Source organism: Canis lupus, chromosome 32 (genome assembly GCF_011100685.1).
Source record: "Canis lupus familiaris isolate Mischka breed German Shepherd chromosome 32, alternate assembly UU_Cfam_GSD_1.0, whole genome shotgun sequence".
Taxonomy (NCBI): Eukaryota; Metazoa; Chordata; class Mammalia; order Carnivora; family Canidae; genus Canis; species Canis lupus.
The window spans coordinates 33,254,726-33,271,418 of NC_049253.1; the positions used below are offsets into that span (position 1 = coordinate 33,254,726).

Here is a 16,693-nt window from a genome sequence, read left to right on the forward strand (position 1 = left end):
CTACCTCCAATCCAGTCATTTTCTATACCTCCTCTAGAGTGGTCTTTCTGTCATACAAATTTGATTAGCTTATTATGCTGCATAAAGCCTTTCCATGGCTCCCCTCACCTACCACATAGCTCTTTCTGCATGACATTCATGAGACCCACCTACCTTCATGTGCTGCCCACTACATGACATTTCAGCTTCATCTCCCACTGTTTCCCTACTTTCACTTTAGATATTCCAGATACCTCCCTAAATGCCAAATGCAACAGCTTTTGCTTGCACTACTTTCTCTGCTGGAATGTCCTCTGCCATTTATTTGTCTAATAAACTACACATCCTTCAAAACTGTGCTCTCCAATATGGTAGCCAGGAGCCACACGGGGCTATTAAGCACTTGCTATAGGGCTAACCTGAATTTTAAGATGTGCTTTGCCATAACTATAAACAATTGATTTTGAAGGTACAGTGTGGGGAAAAAAGTATAGAAGTCTTAATAATTTTATATTGATCACACATTGAAAAGATAATATTTTGGATAGATTGGGTTAAAGAAACTATCAAAATTTATTCTCTACTTTTTCAATGTGGCTACTAGAAAATTTAAATTTATACACGTGGCTTAAATTTGTGATGTGCATTATATTTCTATTAGATAGCTTCCTTGAAAGTCCTCACTTGACAAATTTAACCAAGGAGACAAAAGACTTGTACACTGAAAACTACAAATGTTGCTGAGAAAAATTAAAGAAGACACATAGGAAGACATCTCATGTTTATGGACTGGAGACTTAATATTGTTAAGATGTCAATACTAGCCAAAGTGATCTTCAGATGTATGGCAATCTCTATCAAAATCCCAATGAAAATTTTTTGCAGAAATAGAAAAATCTATCCTAAATTCATATGGAATCTCAATGGATCCCAAAAGGCCAAAATAATCTTAAAAAAGAACAAAGTTGGTGGTCTTATACTTCTTGATTTCAAAATGTATCACAAAGCTACAGCAATCAAAACAATGTGGGGCACTGGCATAAAGACAGACATACAGACCAATGGAATAGAAGATAAAATCCAGAAATAAACCCTCAAGTATATGGTCAAATGCTCTCCAAAACCATTCAATAGAGAAAGGAGAGTCTCTTCAACAAATGGTGTTTGGAAAACTGAATATCTACAGGCAAAAGAATGAAGTTAAACCCTCATCTTACACTAGATCTAAAGATGAACTCCAAATGGATCAAAGATCTAAACATAAGAATTAAAACTAAAAAAGTCTTTGAAGAAAATGAGAAAATTTTCATGGTACTGGATTTCACAATGATTTCTTAGATACAATACCAAGAACACAGGTAACAAAAGTAAAAATGAGTAAATTGGACTACATCAAAATTTAAAAATTCTATGCATCAAAGGGCACAAACAACAGTAAAAAGGCAACCTTTGGAATGGGAGAAAATATTTCCAAACAATTTATCTATATAAGAGGTTAATATCCAGAGTACATAAAGAACTCTTATAACTGAACAATGACAACAAATCCGATTAAAAAATGGGAACAGGGGGGTGCCTGGGGGGCTTAGTAGGGTGAGAGTCTGCCTTTGGCTCAGGTCATGATCTCCGGATTCTGGGAGTGAGCCCCAGATAGGCTCCCCACTCAGTGGGGGTGGAGTCTGCTTCTCCCTCTCCCTCCTCCTGCTTGTGTGCTCTCTCTCTGAAATAAATAATAAATAAAATCTTTTAAAAAATAATTTTAAAAAATGGGAAAAGGACTAAAATAGATGCTTCTCTAACAATGACATACAAACAGCCAACAAGACCATGAAAAGATGCTCAGTATCACTAACTATTACGGAAATGCAAATAAAAACCACAATATGATATCACCTCACATCAATTACCATGGCTGTAATCTAAAAAAAAAAAAAAAAAAAAAAAAAATCCAAAAAACAAAACAAAAAACCCCGACAAAAATAACAAGCGTTAGCGAGGATGTGGAGAAAATGGAACTCTCGCACACTGTTAGTGGGAATGTAAATGGTGTTGCTCCTGCTATGGGAAGGAGTTCCCCCAAAAAATTAAAAATAAAATTACCATAAATCCATCAATACTACTTCTGGGTATAGACCCAAAAGCATTGAAAGCAGAGTTTCAAATAGTTGTATCCCTATATTCATAGGAGCATTAGTCATAATAGCTAAAAGATGGAAGGGACCCAAATGTCCATTGTAGGATTAATAGGTAAGAAAAATGTGGCAATACATACAATGGGATATTATTTGGCCTTGAAAAGGAAGGAAATTCTTTTTTTTTTTTAAAGGATTTTATTTATTTATGAGAGGCACAGGGAGAGGCAGAGACACAGGCAGAGGGAGAAGCAGGCTCCCCACAAGGAGCCCAATGTGGGACTCGATCCCGGATCCCAAGATCACGCCCTGAGCCAAAGGCAGACGCTCATCCACTGAGCCACCCAGGCATCCCAGGAAGGAAATTCTGACACATAATACAACATGGATGAACCTTGAAGACATTGTGCTAAGTGAAATAATCCAGTCATACAAAAAGACAAACACTGTATGATTCCACTTATATCAGGTATCTAGAGTAGTCAAAGTCATGGAAATAGAAAGTACAATGACAGTTGTCCGGCTAGGGAGAGGGAGAGATAGGGGATTATTCTTTAATGTGCATAGAGTTTCAGTTTTGCAAGTTGAAAAAGGTGTGGAGATTTATATATTTATTATTTAATAGTTAACACTATTGAACTGAACGTTTAAAAATGGTTAAGATTTATGCACATTTTACCACAAATAAAAAAAAACTTTAAAAAATCAAGTTAAAAAAAAGCTACTCGGATATTACCCCTCCTCCTCCCTCCTTCTGTAACCATTCCTTCCTTTGTTCCTCTACTTTATCTTGTATATATTACTATTAGGGCTCTTAACTACATTTTTGGTAAGTATTTATTTGACAGGATAAGGTTTACTCTCCCAATTGCCCCCATTAAGGAGTAAGTGGAACACTCATTCACTTCTGGGTTCTAGACCAAAGCTAAGAAAATATACTAAGGTCTTTTAGAAAGACCTTAGATGGGAAGAGACAGTAGCCCTGATGGCATAATATGCTACAGGGGACAGTCACTATCAACAAAAGTATATTTTGTATCTGTAGAGACTTCACTTTGAGATTAGATCTGGAAAAATCATTTTCCTTCAATTATCCTTTTGTGGGCAGGGTCTGAAAGACCTAAAGAGCACTTCCCCCCACCCCCAACACCTACAAACATCCCCTCCTCCATCCTGAGTCCAACCTGCTCAAATGATTGGCCAATGCAGTCTGACTCAATGGAGGGAGGAGAGGAAGATATTCATTCAAGATAGATTCAAGACGGAGTAGTTTATCCAATAGACAATGTACCCAGGGGTCAAGTAAAGAACTGTTTTGCTGTCTCCCTTGGACTCTTGGGATCTATGCTTGATGTATAATAATTTTTTTTTCTGATAATGGACTATACCTTCCTATCCTTCCAAAGTCATAGCCAAGAAGTTACATTTGTTTGACTCTCTTCCCTCCCTTGTGAGGAGCTCCTTTAGGGGCAGGGACCAAAACTTATTCATCCTTGCATCCCCAGTGTTCACTACTCCTGGCATATAGCAGGTGCCCAATAAATCCCAAATAAATGACTGAATGGTTAGAGTGAGTGTGAGGAGAGTCATTATAATACCCAGAGATTTTTGGCCAAGTAACTAGCCCATTCCTGAGAGAAAGGACAGTCTGAACTAAAGACCTGCAGGCAGCATGTGGGTCTGGTAGGAATGGGAAGGAGAGGGCTGGTGTGAAGAAAAAGTGGTTCATTATAAAGCCCAGGTTGAGCAGGCTAATGAAATTGATATCCTTTAGTTTCATGTTCCATTGTCTCGCTAGTCATTATTCAGTACCAATATTTATCCAGCTGGTCACCAGGCAAATTTCCTTTCATTCTATAATTTCAGCTCCATCTGAAGTGCCACTGTAACACTGCCTCAGTGGCCCCAATTCCACAGCCACATTAAATCAGACATTATTTTAATGTAGCTGATTGGACTGGTTCAGGTCTGCTAACAGTAAGATACTCATGTATGGCCCTTTTATGCAGTCAGTTCTAATTTTTCCCCCTTTCCCAGAAACCTGGAAAGGATTCCTAACAATGGGTAACCCAAACATCAGCTTTATTTGTCAACATAATGGTGCTCCTTCAAACTCACATTCATAGACTTTTGCAAGTTGGGAGAAAAGAGTAAAAATTAGTTCTGTTCCCCCCATAAGGAAATTTGTGTCTGGAGAGCAAAGCTGGGTCACATTGACTTAGAACTAGAACTCAGAGCCCCGGACTTCCAGTCCTAAGGCCTTTTTCTTCTGCACCAGCCTTAGGTGCAACCATGCCTGCTTGGGACAGGACCAGCTCACCCCTCCTAGCACTTCTGTGCAATTAGGGCCCCCTCTTCACAGCTCTAAATTATCTGCAAAGAGAAGAGTGCACACACACACATTTTTCACGGGTTAATTTTCCTTGAAACATTCTGGGTGATTTTTCTAAAGCCCCATTCACAATGGTGCTGAATTTACAATATTCCATCAACTGAGAACGAAGGAGATAGTCCAGAAGTGCGTTGGTTAGCCCAGAATAGGCCGGAAGCAGAGCTGCGCAGATCTGGGGCTGCGCGGTGGGCAGGCAGGGCACTGTGGGCTGATACACCGTGTGTGCGTCCTCTGATAGGCACGAACTGAACTGAGCACCTCCTGGGCATCTGGCTGCAGCTGCCTAATTAAAAGTTGAGCAGCTGCCTCCATCCCTCCATCCCTCCATCCCTCCATCCCTCCATCCCTCCACCGGCAGAGACACTTGGACTTCTCATTCTCATCTCGGATACGGATTCGGCCTTCACTTGTGTTGCGACTCCAGACAGGTCATTTTAAATTTTCCAATACTAGTGGACTTTGCCTTCAAAAGAAAAAAAAAAAAAAAAAAAAAAGACCTTCCAAAAGGGAAAGGTATTTTTGGAGCTGGAGAAGCACACAAAAACGACAAAAGTTGTGTGAGCTCCCGGTCAGGGGAGCCCCATCCCACCGCCCGCCCGGAGGGCTCACGGTGCGGGGCCGCGGAGCCCGGCAGCCCAGCCAGGCCAGGAGGGCGCCTTCCTCTTTAAGAGTCCACAGGCGATCCTGATTGGCTGTGGCTCTGCAGGGCCTGCCTCCCCGCTCCCCCGGGACCCGCTCCCGCTGCCCCTCCCGCTCCCCCTCCCGCCCCGGCGCTCGCCTCCCCTTCCTCGCAGCCGAGCCCGGCCTGCAGCCGCGCGGGAGGCTCGCCAGCAGCAGATGCCGCGCGCCGGGACCTGCATCCTCAGTGCGCGCTGAACGGCCGAAGAAGAGGGAGGGAACCGGAGAGGGCCACCTCCCCCCGCCGCCCCCGGAGGGCTCCGCCGGCCGGGACCCGCCCGCTGTGGCCGCCGCCGCCCACCGCTCCCAGCCATGCCGGGCCCGGCCGCCGACGGGGGGCAGGTCCCCTTCCGCGGCGCCAAGGAGGAGATCCGGCCGAGGGTCGAAGGCCCCGGGGACGGCGGCGGCCCGCGGCACGGCGTCGTCTGGAGGAACGTGGTCCTGATGAGCCTGCTCCACTTGGCGGCCCTGTACTCCCTGGCGCTGATCCCCGCGGCCCAGCCGCTCACCCTGCTCTGGGGTAAGTCCCGCCGGCGCCCCCGGGCCCGGGCCCCGAGCCCCGAGCCCCGAGCCCCGAGCCCCGAGCCCCGAGCCCCGAGCCCCGAGCCCCGAGCCAGGCCAGGCCGCCCCCAGCCCTGCGCTCGCTTCTGCCACGCGCCCCGCCCCGCGCGGGACCTGCAGTGGCCGCTCCTTCGGGGCCGCTGGCGTTTCTCTCTGTCCAGGGATTTGCAGCTTCGGCCTCCCGCGCCCTCTGGCCCGGTGGGCGCCTTGGCCGGCTCCCGGCGGGAGAGCGGGAGGGACTTGGGGTCCAGAGGGCAAACTGCGCGTCGCGGGAGGGACGGCAGGCGGGACGGCAGGAGGGACGGCAGGAGGGACGGCAGGCGGGACGGCAGGAGGGACGGCAGGCGGGACGGCAGGGGGGACGGCAGGAGGGACGGCAGGGGGGACGGCAGGAGGGACGCAGGGAGGACGGCAGGCGGGACGGCAGGGGGGACGGCAGGCGGGACGGCAGGGGGGACGGCAGGCGGGACGGCAGCGGGACGGCAGGGGGGACGGCAGTGGGGACGGCAGTGGGGACGGCAGGCGGGACGGCAGGCGGGACGGCAGGCGGGACGGCAGGGGGGACGGCAGGGGGGACGGCAGCGGGGACGGCAGGGGGGGCGGCAGGGGGGGCCGGCAGGCGGGACGGCAGCGGGACGGCAGGGGGGACGGCAGGGGGGACGGCAGGCGGGACGGCAGGGGGGACGGCAGGGAGGACGGCAGGCGGGACCGCAGGCGGGACGGCAGTCGGGACGGCAGGGCGGACGGCAGGAGGGACGGCAGGCGGGACGGCAGGGGGGACGGCAGCGGGGACGGCAGGGGGGGCGGCAGGGGGGGACGGCAGGAGGGACGGCAGGCGGGACGGCAGCGGGACGGCAGGGGGGACGGCAGCGGGACGGCAGGGGGGACGGCAGGCGGGACGGCAGCAGGGACGGCAGCAGGGACGGCAGGAGGGACGGTTGTCGCCAGTGCGGCCCGCGGCGGGCTTCCCGTCTGCCGCCGCTCAGGGTCGCCGCCTCCTCCGCGGGCCGAGGTAAGGATGAGAAAAGGAGCGGAGCAAGGTGGAAAGACCCGCACAGAATCAGTCTTGATTTTCATGCATGAGAGGGAAGAAGCCAGTTTCCCTGCTACCCCACGGGCCCTGTCGCTGCCGCCCTGCACGTCCCTGCCCCCCGCTGTGTCCAGTTGCGCTTACACCGTCCGGGAAGTTTCTCAGCGAGCAAACCCAGGCCTCGGCGAGCGCGCTCCGACCGCAGCACAAAGCTGTAGCTGTGGCCGTGGAGCCTCCTCCAGGCCCTGCCCTTCTCTGGCCAGCGCGGGTCTGCCGGGTCCCCGCCGCACCCGTGGCTCTCCCGCCACCCTCCTTGCTGGCAGGGGAGGGAGCCCAGGAGAGGCCCATCGCACCCACCCACTCCCCCATTTCCTGGGCCCCAGGGGTTCAGCGGCTGCCCTGCAGCACTCCGGTGGCTGGTCTCTGAACCACCTGGCAGGTCCCCCTGGCCCCAGGAACTGCTTTTGGTTTCAGTTGCCAGGGCCAAAGGCACAGGCACAGGCACTGATATCCTGGGCTGAGAATTTGATGAGGTAATCCAAGAAGCCCTTTTAGCTCTCCATTCCGGGATCTCCAAGGAATGGGGGCAGGAGAAACACAACCTACTTTTGTTTCCAGACGGGAAAAGGAAGAAAATAAGAGGACTTCTTTCTATAGAGCTTATTTGGTAAAGTGCCAGCTTCAAATGCCTAGGTAGATCAAGAGCCACTGGGGTTGCCTTGACAGCCTTCCCTTGAAACCCTACAGCCCCTCTGTATTGGAAGCAAATCCATCCAGAGCCTGATAACTCTTAGGGGGGGTGTGGCTGAGAGAGACTGGGGCGTTGAAGGATGGTGAGAGGGTCCAGAGTCTTTGGGAATCCATGGCACCATTTTCCCCCCTTCACGTGAGCTCCACGCCCAGCTCCAGAGCTGGAACTCAGAACCCCAATATCAAGAGTCACCTGCTCCTCTGAGCCAGCCAGGTGCCCCATCCGTGAAGCCTTTTTTAAGTCCCCTAAAAGCTCTTGGCAGCCCCCTGCTTGTGCCTCCCCCATTCAGTGCGCCACCTCAATTCTGGGTTCTTTTCACCATCATCTTTGTGATTATGTATTGATCTCTTTTTTTTAAAGATTTTATCTGGGGATCCCAGCAGTTTAGCACCTGCCTTTGGCCCAGGGCGCGATCCTGGAGACCCGGGATCGAATCCCACATCGGGCTCCTGGTGCATGGAGCCTGCTTCTCCCTCTGCCTATGTCTCTGTCTGTCTGTCTGTCTGTCTCTCTCTCTGTGTGTGACTATCATAAATAAGTAAATAAAATAAAGATTTTATTTATTTATTCATGAGAGACATAGAGAGGCAGAGACATAAGCAGAGACATAGGATGCGGACCGGACCCGGACCCGGGATCACAACCTGAGTCAAAGATAGATGCTCAACCCCTGAGCCACCCAGGTGCCCTTACGTATTGGTTTAACTCTGTCTTCCTTCTTCGTTTATCTCCAAATGACTAGATTCTAAGATGTTCAGCCAGTGCCTCACGGACACATCCCTTTAACTAGACATGCCAGCTGAAGCCCTTGCAGCCTCAGAGCCTCCGCGGAGCTCTGACCTCCCTTTCCTGGGCTGGGACCGTACCTTTGGACTTCAGAGCCCACCTGCCTCTAGGGAATTGGGGCTTAGCCTTAATAGGGCAGGGCCATCCAAGGTTCAGGGAGAAGTGGGCACATAAAACATTCCCACATTTCTGTACTTGCCTGGAGTGCCACGGGGCTCACAGGCTTCACTCCCTACAGCCCCCAAACCCTGTTGACCCCGGCACTCCACTGGGAGCCACAAGGACAAGGTTTCTTCTCCAGGCTGGCCAAGTCGGCTCTGCCCTTTCCAGGCTGTTTCCTGCGGTGAAGACAGAATCTTTGTTTCTGAAAGACCTTGGCCAGAGGACACCTCCCTCAGCCCCAGACTCTTACAGCTTCCCCGGAGAAGCCCACACACTGCAGGAATCTGCTTTCCCTTTGTGGGTGATGCTGCTGAAGCCTAGTCTTATACCTCCCTGGAGAGTCTTCTCTCTTAACTACCTTCTATCGGCTCCGTTTTCTGAATCTTGATTCTCTCCCTACCTGTGCTTCATTGTATCATGAGGGGGGGAAAAAGAAAGGAAGAAAAGAGAGGAAGAGGAAAAAAAGAAAAGAACAGTGGTGACTGTTGTCCTTTCAGAGTCCAAAATTTCAACTTCGATACATTCTAAACAAATGAATGTCATCCGATGGACTTCTTGTGAGGGAGGAAAGAGACAGAGACTAGTTGAGATTGGTTGTGCTGATTGCTAGGATATATAGGGTTATTTTCAGTGGAAGCCCTGGGGTCTTAACTCACACAATTTCCCCCACTGGATGCCCTGTTTCACTACCTCTGCCACTGGTTCTATCTAGCTTTATTTTCTTATTTTTATTTTTTTAAGATTTTATTTATTTATTCATAGAGACACACAGAGAGAGGGGGGCAGAGGCACAGGCAGAGGGAAAAGCAGGCTCCATGCAGGAAGCCCGATGTGGGACTCGATCCAGGGTCCCCAGGATCACACCCCGGGCTGCAGGCGGCGCTACACCGCTGTGCCACTGGGGCTGCCCTCTACCTAGCTTTAGGGCTGAGTTCATGCACTAATGGGCTGCTTCACCCACTTTAGAGACATAGGTTCTCAAAGACATAGGCTTAGCCCTTCCCTTGCTGGCCACCCTTCAGCCCTAGGTGAGGTTGCTCTGGAAACAAGAGGCATCAATTAAGTGCGCCCAGCAGAGATTGTGTTAGGTGTGCAGCACATAGAGAGTAATGTGTGGAGTGGTAGAATGTCACCTGTGAAAGATCCATCAAGTTGTTCAGTCCAGCCTCCTCCACTGCCTAGTCCCTCCACCTTTTGCTGACTCTCCTTGGGGCCAGAGCAAGTTGTTTCCCCTCCTTGTATTTGCCCTTTTCTGAGTGGGCGGCCCTGTCAGAACAGAATGCTCTTGGCGCCCACAGGTCCTGAGGGATGAGTTTATGTGTTTCAAGGACAGAAAAACATAAACTCTGACTGGAAGAAACATCTTCACCTGAAGGCTTGAGCTCACAAAAGTGCCTACGTGAAGAGTTTTTGGCCAAAGGCATGGTTAGCCCATGCCCTGAATCCCAAAATGAGTGGAACAGAAGAGCGAGTAGCAGCAGTCATGGTGTGAAGAGTCCTGGGCTCCTTTCCAGTGAGCTTGGCCTCGCCTGTCTCCAGGCATTCTGGCTATTGGTTTTCAGAAATGTCAGGGACTTTTCCGGAGTCTAAGTGTCATCTGAGTCCCCTGATTATGTCCCATGGTGACATCATGGCTTTTTTCCCCCCTCTTGGGATGACGTCATTGGAAGTATGAGGCAGGAAAAGCAGTAATTTGCCCTGCTCCCTTCCTCTATCTTGCCTGGGGACAAATAGGGGGTTGGGTTTAAAGCTGAGAGGAGGCAGGGGTTAACCAAGCCGTCTGGGGGATGGGAGCATCAGGAGAGGCTGGGATTTGGAGAGTGCTGGTCCACCAATCAGATTCTTTTTTTTTTTTTAAGATTTTATTTATTTATTCATGGAAGACACAGAGAGAGGCAGAGACACAGGCAGAGGGAGAAGCAGGCTCCATGCTGAGAGCCCAATGTAGGACTTGATCCCGGGACTCCAGGATTACACCCTGGGCCGAAGGCAGGCGCCCAACCGCTGAGCCACCCAGGTGTCCCCATCAATCAGATTCTGTGCAATTCTGAGAGTTGACTGAAGATGAGCTATCTCTTGTCAGGCACCGAGTTTACCTGCCTCCATGACCTGGGTTGGTCTTGATGCCTTTAGTGGGTTGTGCTGCTGTTTTTTGTTTTTTTTTTTTTTTTTATCAAGTCCCTAAAATTGTTGAGGAACCCCAAGAAGATGTAGCCTCAGACTTCTGCCTTGCCTCTAGGTTTTTTCTAGGGTGAGCGTGGCTCAGGAGAGAGATGTATCTGAACACGAATCCCTGCTCTCTAACTTGTCAGCCACATGACTTTGGACAAGCTAACATCTCTAAACTTCAGCTTTCTCACCTGTAAAATGGGTGTATTAATACCTCTTGCTTAGAAAGTTGTGAGAACTAAATTTGAGATTATGTGTAAATCACAGCACAGTACCCAGCCCTTGGTTGGTGTTCAGTAATTATCAGCTGCCGTTATTATAGGTCCTGATACTGGCTCTTTTTCTTCAGTAGAAGGGAAAAAGGCCTTCCTGCAGCACAACAAATTCTACGAAGCTGACACAGAACTTGGCTTTGTTGACTCTCTTGAATGGAAAAGATTGCTTTGGCTTTGGAAACTAAAAGGTTCCTTCTCAAAGTTCCCACAGAGAAATAAACATGAATCCCTCTTAGTCCTTCCTCCCTCCACCCCTTCCCTTCTCTTGGATTCTACCTTTTTCCTATTTTCCTCCCAAAGGTGACTAGTTTGTAGATAAGTATCTTTTTGTTTAGCTGACAACTCACCTGGTCTTTAGTGTTTTCTTTAGGGTTTTTTGAGCACAGCCCAGTTAGCATTGCTGTAGAAACCGGGCTCACTCATTTCTCTGAATCTCTTTGGGTCTTAATTTTGACTTGGTTTTCCCCCTCATCCCTGTCTTCTTGAGTAGTGTTTAAAACAAATGAACCAACACTTTAACGCCCAAACTCCTTAAAAAACCAAAAAACAAAAATGAATCTTCCCTTTAAGCCCTGTAATTCCCAGGCCATTGTTGCAACTCTTGCATTTTTAATAAATGGGCAAGCACCAAATGCCTCACTGAGGCTGGAGAGCAGCAGAACCGGAGAACAGAGTACACTCTTGCTAGCTTAATAGTCCCAACAACTATAAATATAGGTTTGAGGTTAACATTATTAACTCAGTTTTTTCTAAAACCAGTCAAGGTCACTGCAGACAGTACTGTGATCTTGAAATGAGCAGTGCTGCTGAGTAGAAACCAGGGCTGGAATCCCGGTGCTGCCACTTGATTCAACTTCATACAAAGTCCCCTTCCAGGTTGTGAGCCTCGGCCTTCTCATCTGTGAAAGGGAGACAGTAACATGGAGCTGAAAGTTGTTTTGAGAACTGGGGCACGTGTGAGAGTGCCTGCCAGGGGGTAGACACTCAGTGCGTCTGTTGTCATTACCTCCCACAATGGGGGCCTACGTCTTGAACCCAGCCCTGGCTTCATCGTCTGTCTGGGGCTTGGAGCACTTGTGGCTCAAATATAAGGCCCAGCCTTTAAATCTAAATGTTCAATCATGACCTTGCTGTAACATTTTTGGTTTTGCCTTTTAACTAGGTTTTGGATAGTATAAAATGATAATAATTGCCAGGAAAAGCCATTGATCAATTTACAAAAGGCGACACAGCCATGATGGTTTTTTAAGATTTTGTAAAACAGAACCATATCTTTGGGTGACATGATACTCGAGTGTTTATTTTGACATGCTGTAGTTTCAGGCCTGTGGTCTACCTGTCCCTGCTATGACGTGTACTGTCTCTTCACCCCGAGGTTAAGAGGATGGGCTTTGGAGTGAGGGTCGGGGATCAAAAACCACCCCCCCAAGTTTGGCCTTGGGCAGATCACTCACCCCCCTAACCTTCCCCAAGTGCACAATGAGGATAATTAACAGTATAACATCTGGAGTGAAATGAAACAACATAGTAAAGAACTTGGCCTGACTTGTGGTGAGCACAGGGTGAGAGGTACCCAAGTGCTGAATCACTATACTGTACACTTGAAACTGACAGGACACTGTATGTTAACTATACCGGAATTTAAAAAGAAAAAAAAAAAAAGAACTTAGCCTGGAAGCCAGCACAGAGGAAGTGTGAGCCCTGTGCCATTCGTATCCTGCTTCCCTTCTCTCCTTCCCTTTGTTTAGCTCATCTTTTGGAGGCTGAGCCTTATTCCAGCCTGCCAGCTCGTGAAAGCCCCGGTCATGCGGTCAAGGCAGTTGTCTCTGATTTTATTTCCTCTGCTAATGAGATGGTGGCCGCAACAATAGGTACCAGCTGTCCTTCCTCTTCAGTGCCTATCCTTTGTTCATTATGTGTGAGTGGCCCTGAGAGAGGTCCTCACGGTTGCACATGCAGTCACGTATTCATCCATCCACAAATTCATTCCTTTTTTTCCATTCCAGTGACTGTCAAAACTGATTGCACATCAAAATCACTTGGGAATCCTTTACAATTTTTGGAAGCCTTGGCCCTCACCTAGACCTACTAAATTGGAATCTCTAAGAGTGATGCCCTGGCTGCTGCTGCTGCTTTTTCTTCTTACTATTATTTTATTATTATTATTATTTCTTACCACTCGCATATTTCTGATGCACAACGGGCTGAGAACCATTATTTAATTCACTTGTTTAGTAATATTTACTACTCACCCATTACCTGCCAGGTGGCAGCACAATCCCTGACTTGATGGCACTCAGAGGTCAGTTGGAGAGACAGACAGATACACCAGTGGTAAGGCTGAGGCGGCCTTGGTTACAGCACGCAGGCCTGGGGAAGTTGGGGAGGCTCCCTGCAGGAGGAGGCAGCTGTGCTGAGCCTGGCAGGAGGCCTGTGCCTGGCCTGCTCGGGGTTTGGGTGACATGGTATTGTGGCCACAGGCAAGAGTGGAGGCGGAGGGGGGTGGGGGGGAGACAGAGCAGAAACCTGATGGTCCAGCAAGGCTGGAGGTGGTCAGGGACCAAATCCATGGCAGGGAAAAGCAGGGCCAGGAGGAGATTGGGCTTGCAGGAAGCCTGCCCTTCCACCTCTACCTAACTTTCTCCTCCTCTCAGCCCATCGCACACACCAATTCCTGCTACGATGAGGTGGTCTGGAGCAAAATTTTTAGACTAGACACTTTAGACTAAAACTAGTCTAAAGTTTTCCAGGAAAGATCCTGGGGCACACACCTGGAGCAGGTGGCCACTGGGCCATCTCCTTCAGGCTGTCCGCATCTGAGGGGAGGCCAAGAGTAACATCTCAGTTGGGTATTTGATTTCACAGACTCAAAGGTACTGTCCTGAGACTAAACACTAAAACGCCCAGAAGTATTAGAGTACCAGACCCTGAGTGCCATCCTCCACCCATTTTCCCCCGTTCTCTACTCTTCCTGGTCTCTAAAAGGTACCTGTGTGTCCACACAAGGGGGCTTGTCCTTACCTCTCTTCCTCCCTTGAGCCCAAGTTTAAGTAGCTGGTTCTCACCAGTCCTCATTTCAGGCCTGCTGAGTCGTCCTTCCTCTATCATGCTTCCCTTGTTGCAGCTTCCTAGGATGAGTTAGAGGGCTCTGTGGATCCTGGCAGGCTGTGGTCCATGGACCAGCAGCATCGAAGTCGCCTGGGAGCTTGTTAGAAAAAGAGATGTTCAGACCCCATCCTGAATCGGGACCTGCATTTTCATAAGATCTCCAGGTGATTCATCTGTATGCTAAAGTTAGAGATGCACTCCCTTAAGTCCAGCCACAGGCTGGCAGTTCAGAGAAGCTGGACATGAGTGGGATCTGGCAATCCTTCCTTCTTCCTTTTAATGGCCTCCTCCCCTTTGCCTCCACTTCCTACCCTTCTGCCTTCTTGCGGCTTATTTTAGAACATGTCAGGATCTTGCTTCTCTTGCCAACAAAAGGCTGTTGCTAAAATCTTTCAGCCGGCAGCAGCAATGTTTAATTCATGGGCTAGAAAATTAATTTTATTTTCATGAATAGAGCTGGGGAAAAAATAACAGGAAGGCTCTGTGCATGGCCCTTGGGAATTCAGCTTGTCTATTTAACAGATGAACTGGAAGAGGTGAGGAGGCCTCAGGGGAGGGCTGTCTTCCACAAAATCATGAAGTAAATCATATCAGTTAGGATGCTTTTGTCCACAGATAGCACAAAACTCAATTTAAGTGGCTTAAATGGTAAGGAAATTTTCTAATTTCAACTGATATAAATCCCAAGGTCCGGGGCACTCTTGTCACCAAAGAGCAGATTTTATTTCTGCCATGGCTGTCCTGTCGAATTTAATTTTCCTCATGGTTACAAAATGGTTGCCAGAATGTCAGGCAGCACAGTGGAGCTACAGCAATGTCCTAGAGAAGAAGAGAGAGGATGCCCCTTCCTGATGGCTCATCAGAGAGAAAATCTTCCTGGCCACCTCACAGCTTAGGTCTCCTCCAGTCTCCCTTGCAGGATTATCTCCCCAGTGCCTTGTTAAATCAGGCCTTGGCAAAGGATTGAACACTAATGTTGGCCAGTAAGCCACACATGGTAGGAGTAGAAGGAGTGGAGATTAAGAGGCAAACAAAACCCAGGCTCTGCTCAAATGAAGAAGATGGCTTGGCTGCTCAGACAGCTAACACGTCCACCCCAGGGGCTTCCTTCACTCCCTGTCCTGACTTTCCCTTTTTGGTGTCACCTCCATCCCCTGAAAGGGCTCTGGTTTCATGTTGTAGCGTACTCTCCCTACTTTCCATCACCCGCACTTCTCTCAAATCCTGCTGTCATTACAGTGAGTTGTAAAGGTTCATCTTTTCCATGAGGCCCTGTGGCACTCCTACCTCCCAGGACCTGGCACATAGCCTCTGCTCAACTTATCAGTGTTGGGTGAATGGATGAAGGAATAAATGAATGAGTGAGTTTAATCACTGTGTGGCCTTTCTTTCTAAGGGATGAAAACGTTTTATTCTTTAACTTTAAAAAAAATGTTTTTTCCCCTGTTAGAGAACTTCCCATGTGATTTTGGGGGAAGGATTGGGGAGCGAGAAGCCTTTCTCAATGCCCCCGAAACCCACATGCCCCTCTGACCATGCATCCATCCATCCTGACCTCACTGGGGATGCTTACAGGGCTCCCTGTTGCTCTGCTGGGTTTTTATGGGCTGAGGTGGGGCAGGAGAGGTTTGCTAAATCTGCTGTGGGAGAGCTGAATTAAAAAGAACATGGAAATCGAGTGACTTAGAATGTTTTTTTAACCAGGGTTTTCCGTGGTGACACACCTGCCCCAGGCTGATAGTTTTCTTGGAGTGTCTTCATCCTTCAGATGACACAGAATCTCAGTGATGAAGCCATGTCCAGATTTCTGTTCTCTTGCTTCGAATTTTACTTAGTAGGGTATTTAGAAGTCCACTTCACCTCACCTAGCAGGTACCTTTTATTTGCACAAACAACCTACAAAAAGCCATCTCACACTCGGGGAAATTGCTAGCTACAGGATCAAGGAAACAAAGCCACAGCTTTTGGCTAGAGATTTTGGAATGTTTTAAAGGCAGACATGGAGAGAATGTCTAGAGAAGGCTTGTCACGTGGCCATTGTATAAAACCTTCCAGTCAAACACTGCGTGTGAAGTGCCTACTTAAGGGAAGTGCTTCATCGATGGCCTGCGGTGGTTGTTGGATGCCATAGAGGCTGATCATTCCTCTTCATACATGTATGCGACACTGTGGTGGGAATCCAGGTCTTGTGGGATTGTGGAAGTTTCCTGAGATTGCCCTTAAAATAGGGAAGAAAAAACCCAATACCAATGGACTTTGAAATGAAATGAGACCAGAAAAGAGTTTGGAACTCAGGTTTAAATTTTATTTTCTTCCTGTCATCATACACTCGCAATTTGATTTTGTGTTGATTTTCAAGAGACAGTGACTTATAAATGTTACCTGTGACTGGCACAGACCAGTACTGGGAGGCGTGTAACCCCTCCCCAGGGGCTGAACACCCTGCCACAGGCAACTGTACCGGAAAAATAAGTAAGTACTACACAAGGTCTGCCATCGTGTTCATCTGCCAGGAAAAGACAGCTGTCTTATATTAAATACAATAATTGCTACGGGAGAAAAAAAAAAAGTACCCTGTGACCTGAATGGGCAAGGTCATTCCCCTTAGCATTCTCTACCTCAGCACCAAAAAGTATTGATCAAGCAAGCAGTTAATTACTTCTGGTCTTG

General features: G+C 48.7%; 1 protein-coding gene and 1 long non-coding RNA gene across 2 annotated transcripts in view; one reads left to right on the top strand and one right to left on the bottom strand.

Moving 5' to 3' along the window:
- Positions 1-4,176: 4,176 nt before the first annotated feature.
- On the bottom strand, positions 4,177-7,240 carry LOC119867175. The gene is made up of 2 exons (XR_005382902.1): positions 6,917-7,240; positions 4,177-4,966 (listed from the first exon to the last, which is right to left on the bottom strand). It is a non-coding gene; the product is annotated as an uncharacterized LOC119867175 (long non-coding RNA).
- SCD5 (stearoyl-CoA desaturase 5) overlaps positions 5,338-16,693 on the top strand; it is a 150,827-nt gene continuing 139,471 nt past the window's right edge. The window contains exon 1 of the mRNA XM_038582283.1: positions 5,338-5,701. Within this exon, the coding sequence (XP_038438211.1) occupies positions 5,494-5,701 (208 nt within the window). The 5' untranslated portion in view covers positions 5,338-5,493. The remainder of the gene's footprint in view (positions 5,702-16,693) is intronic.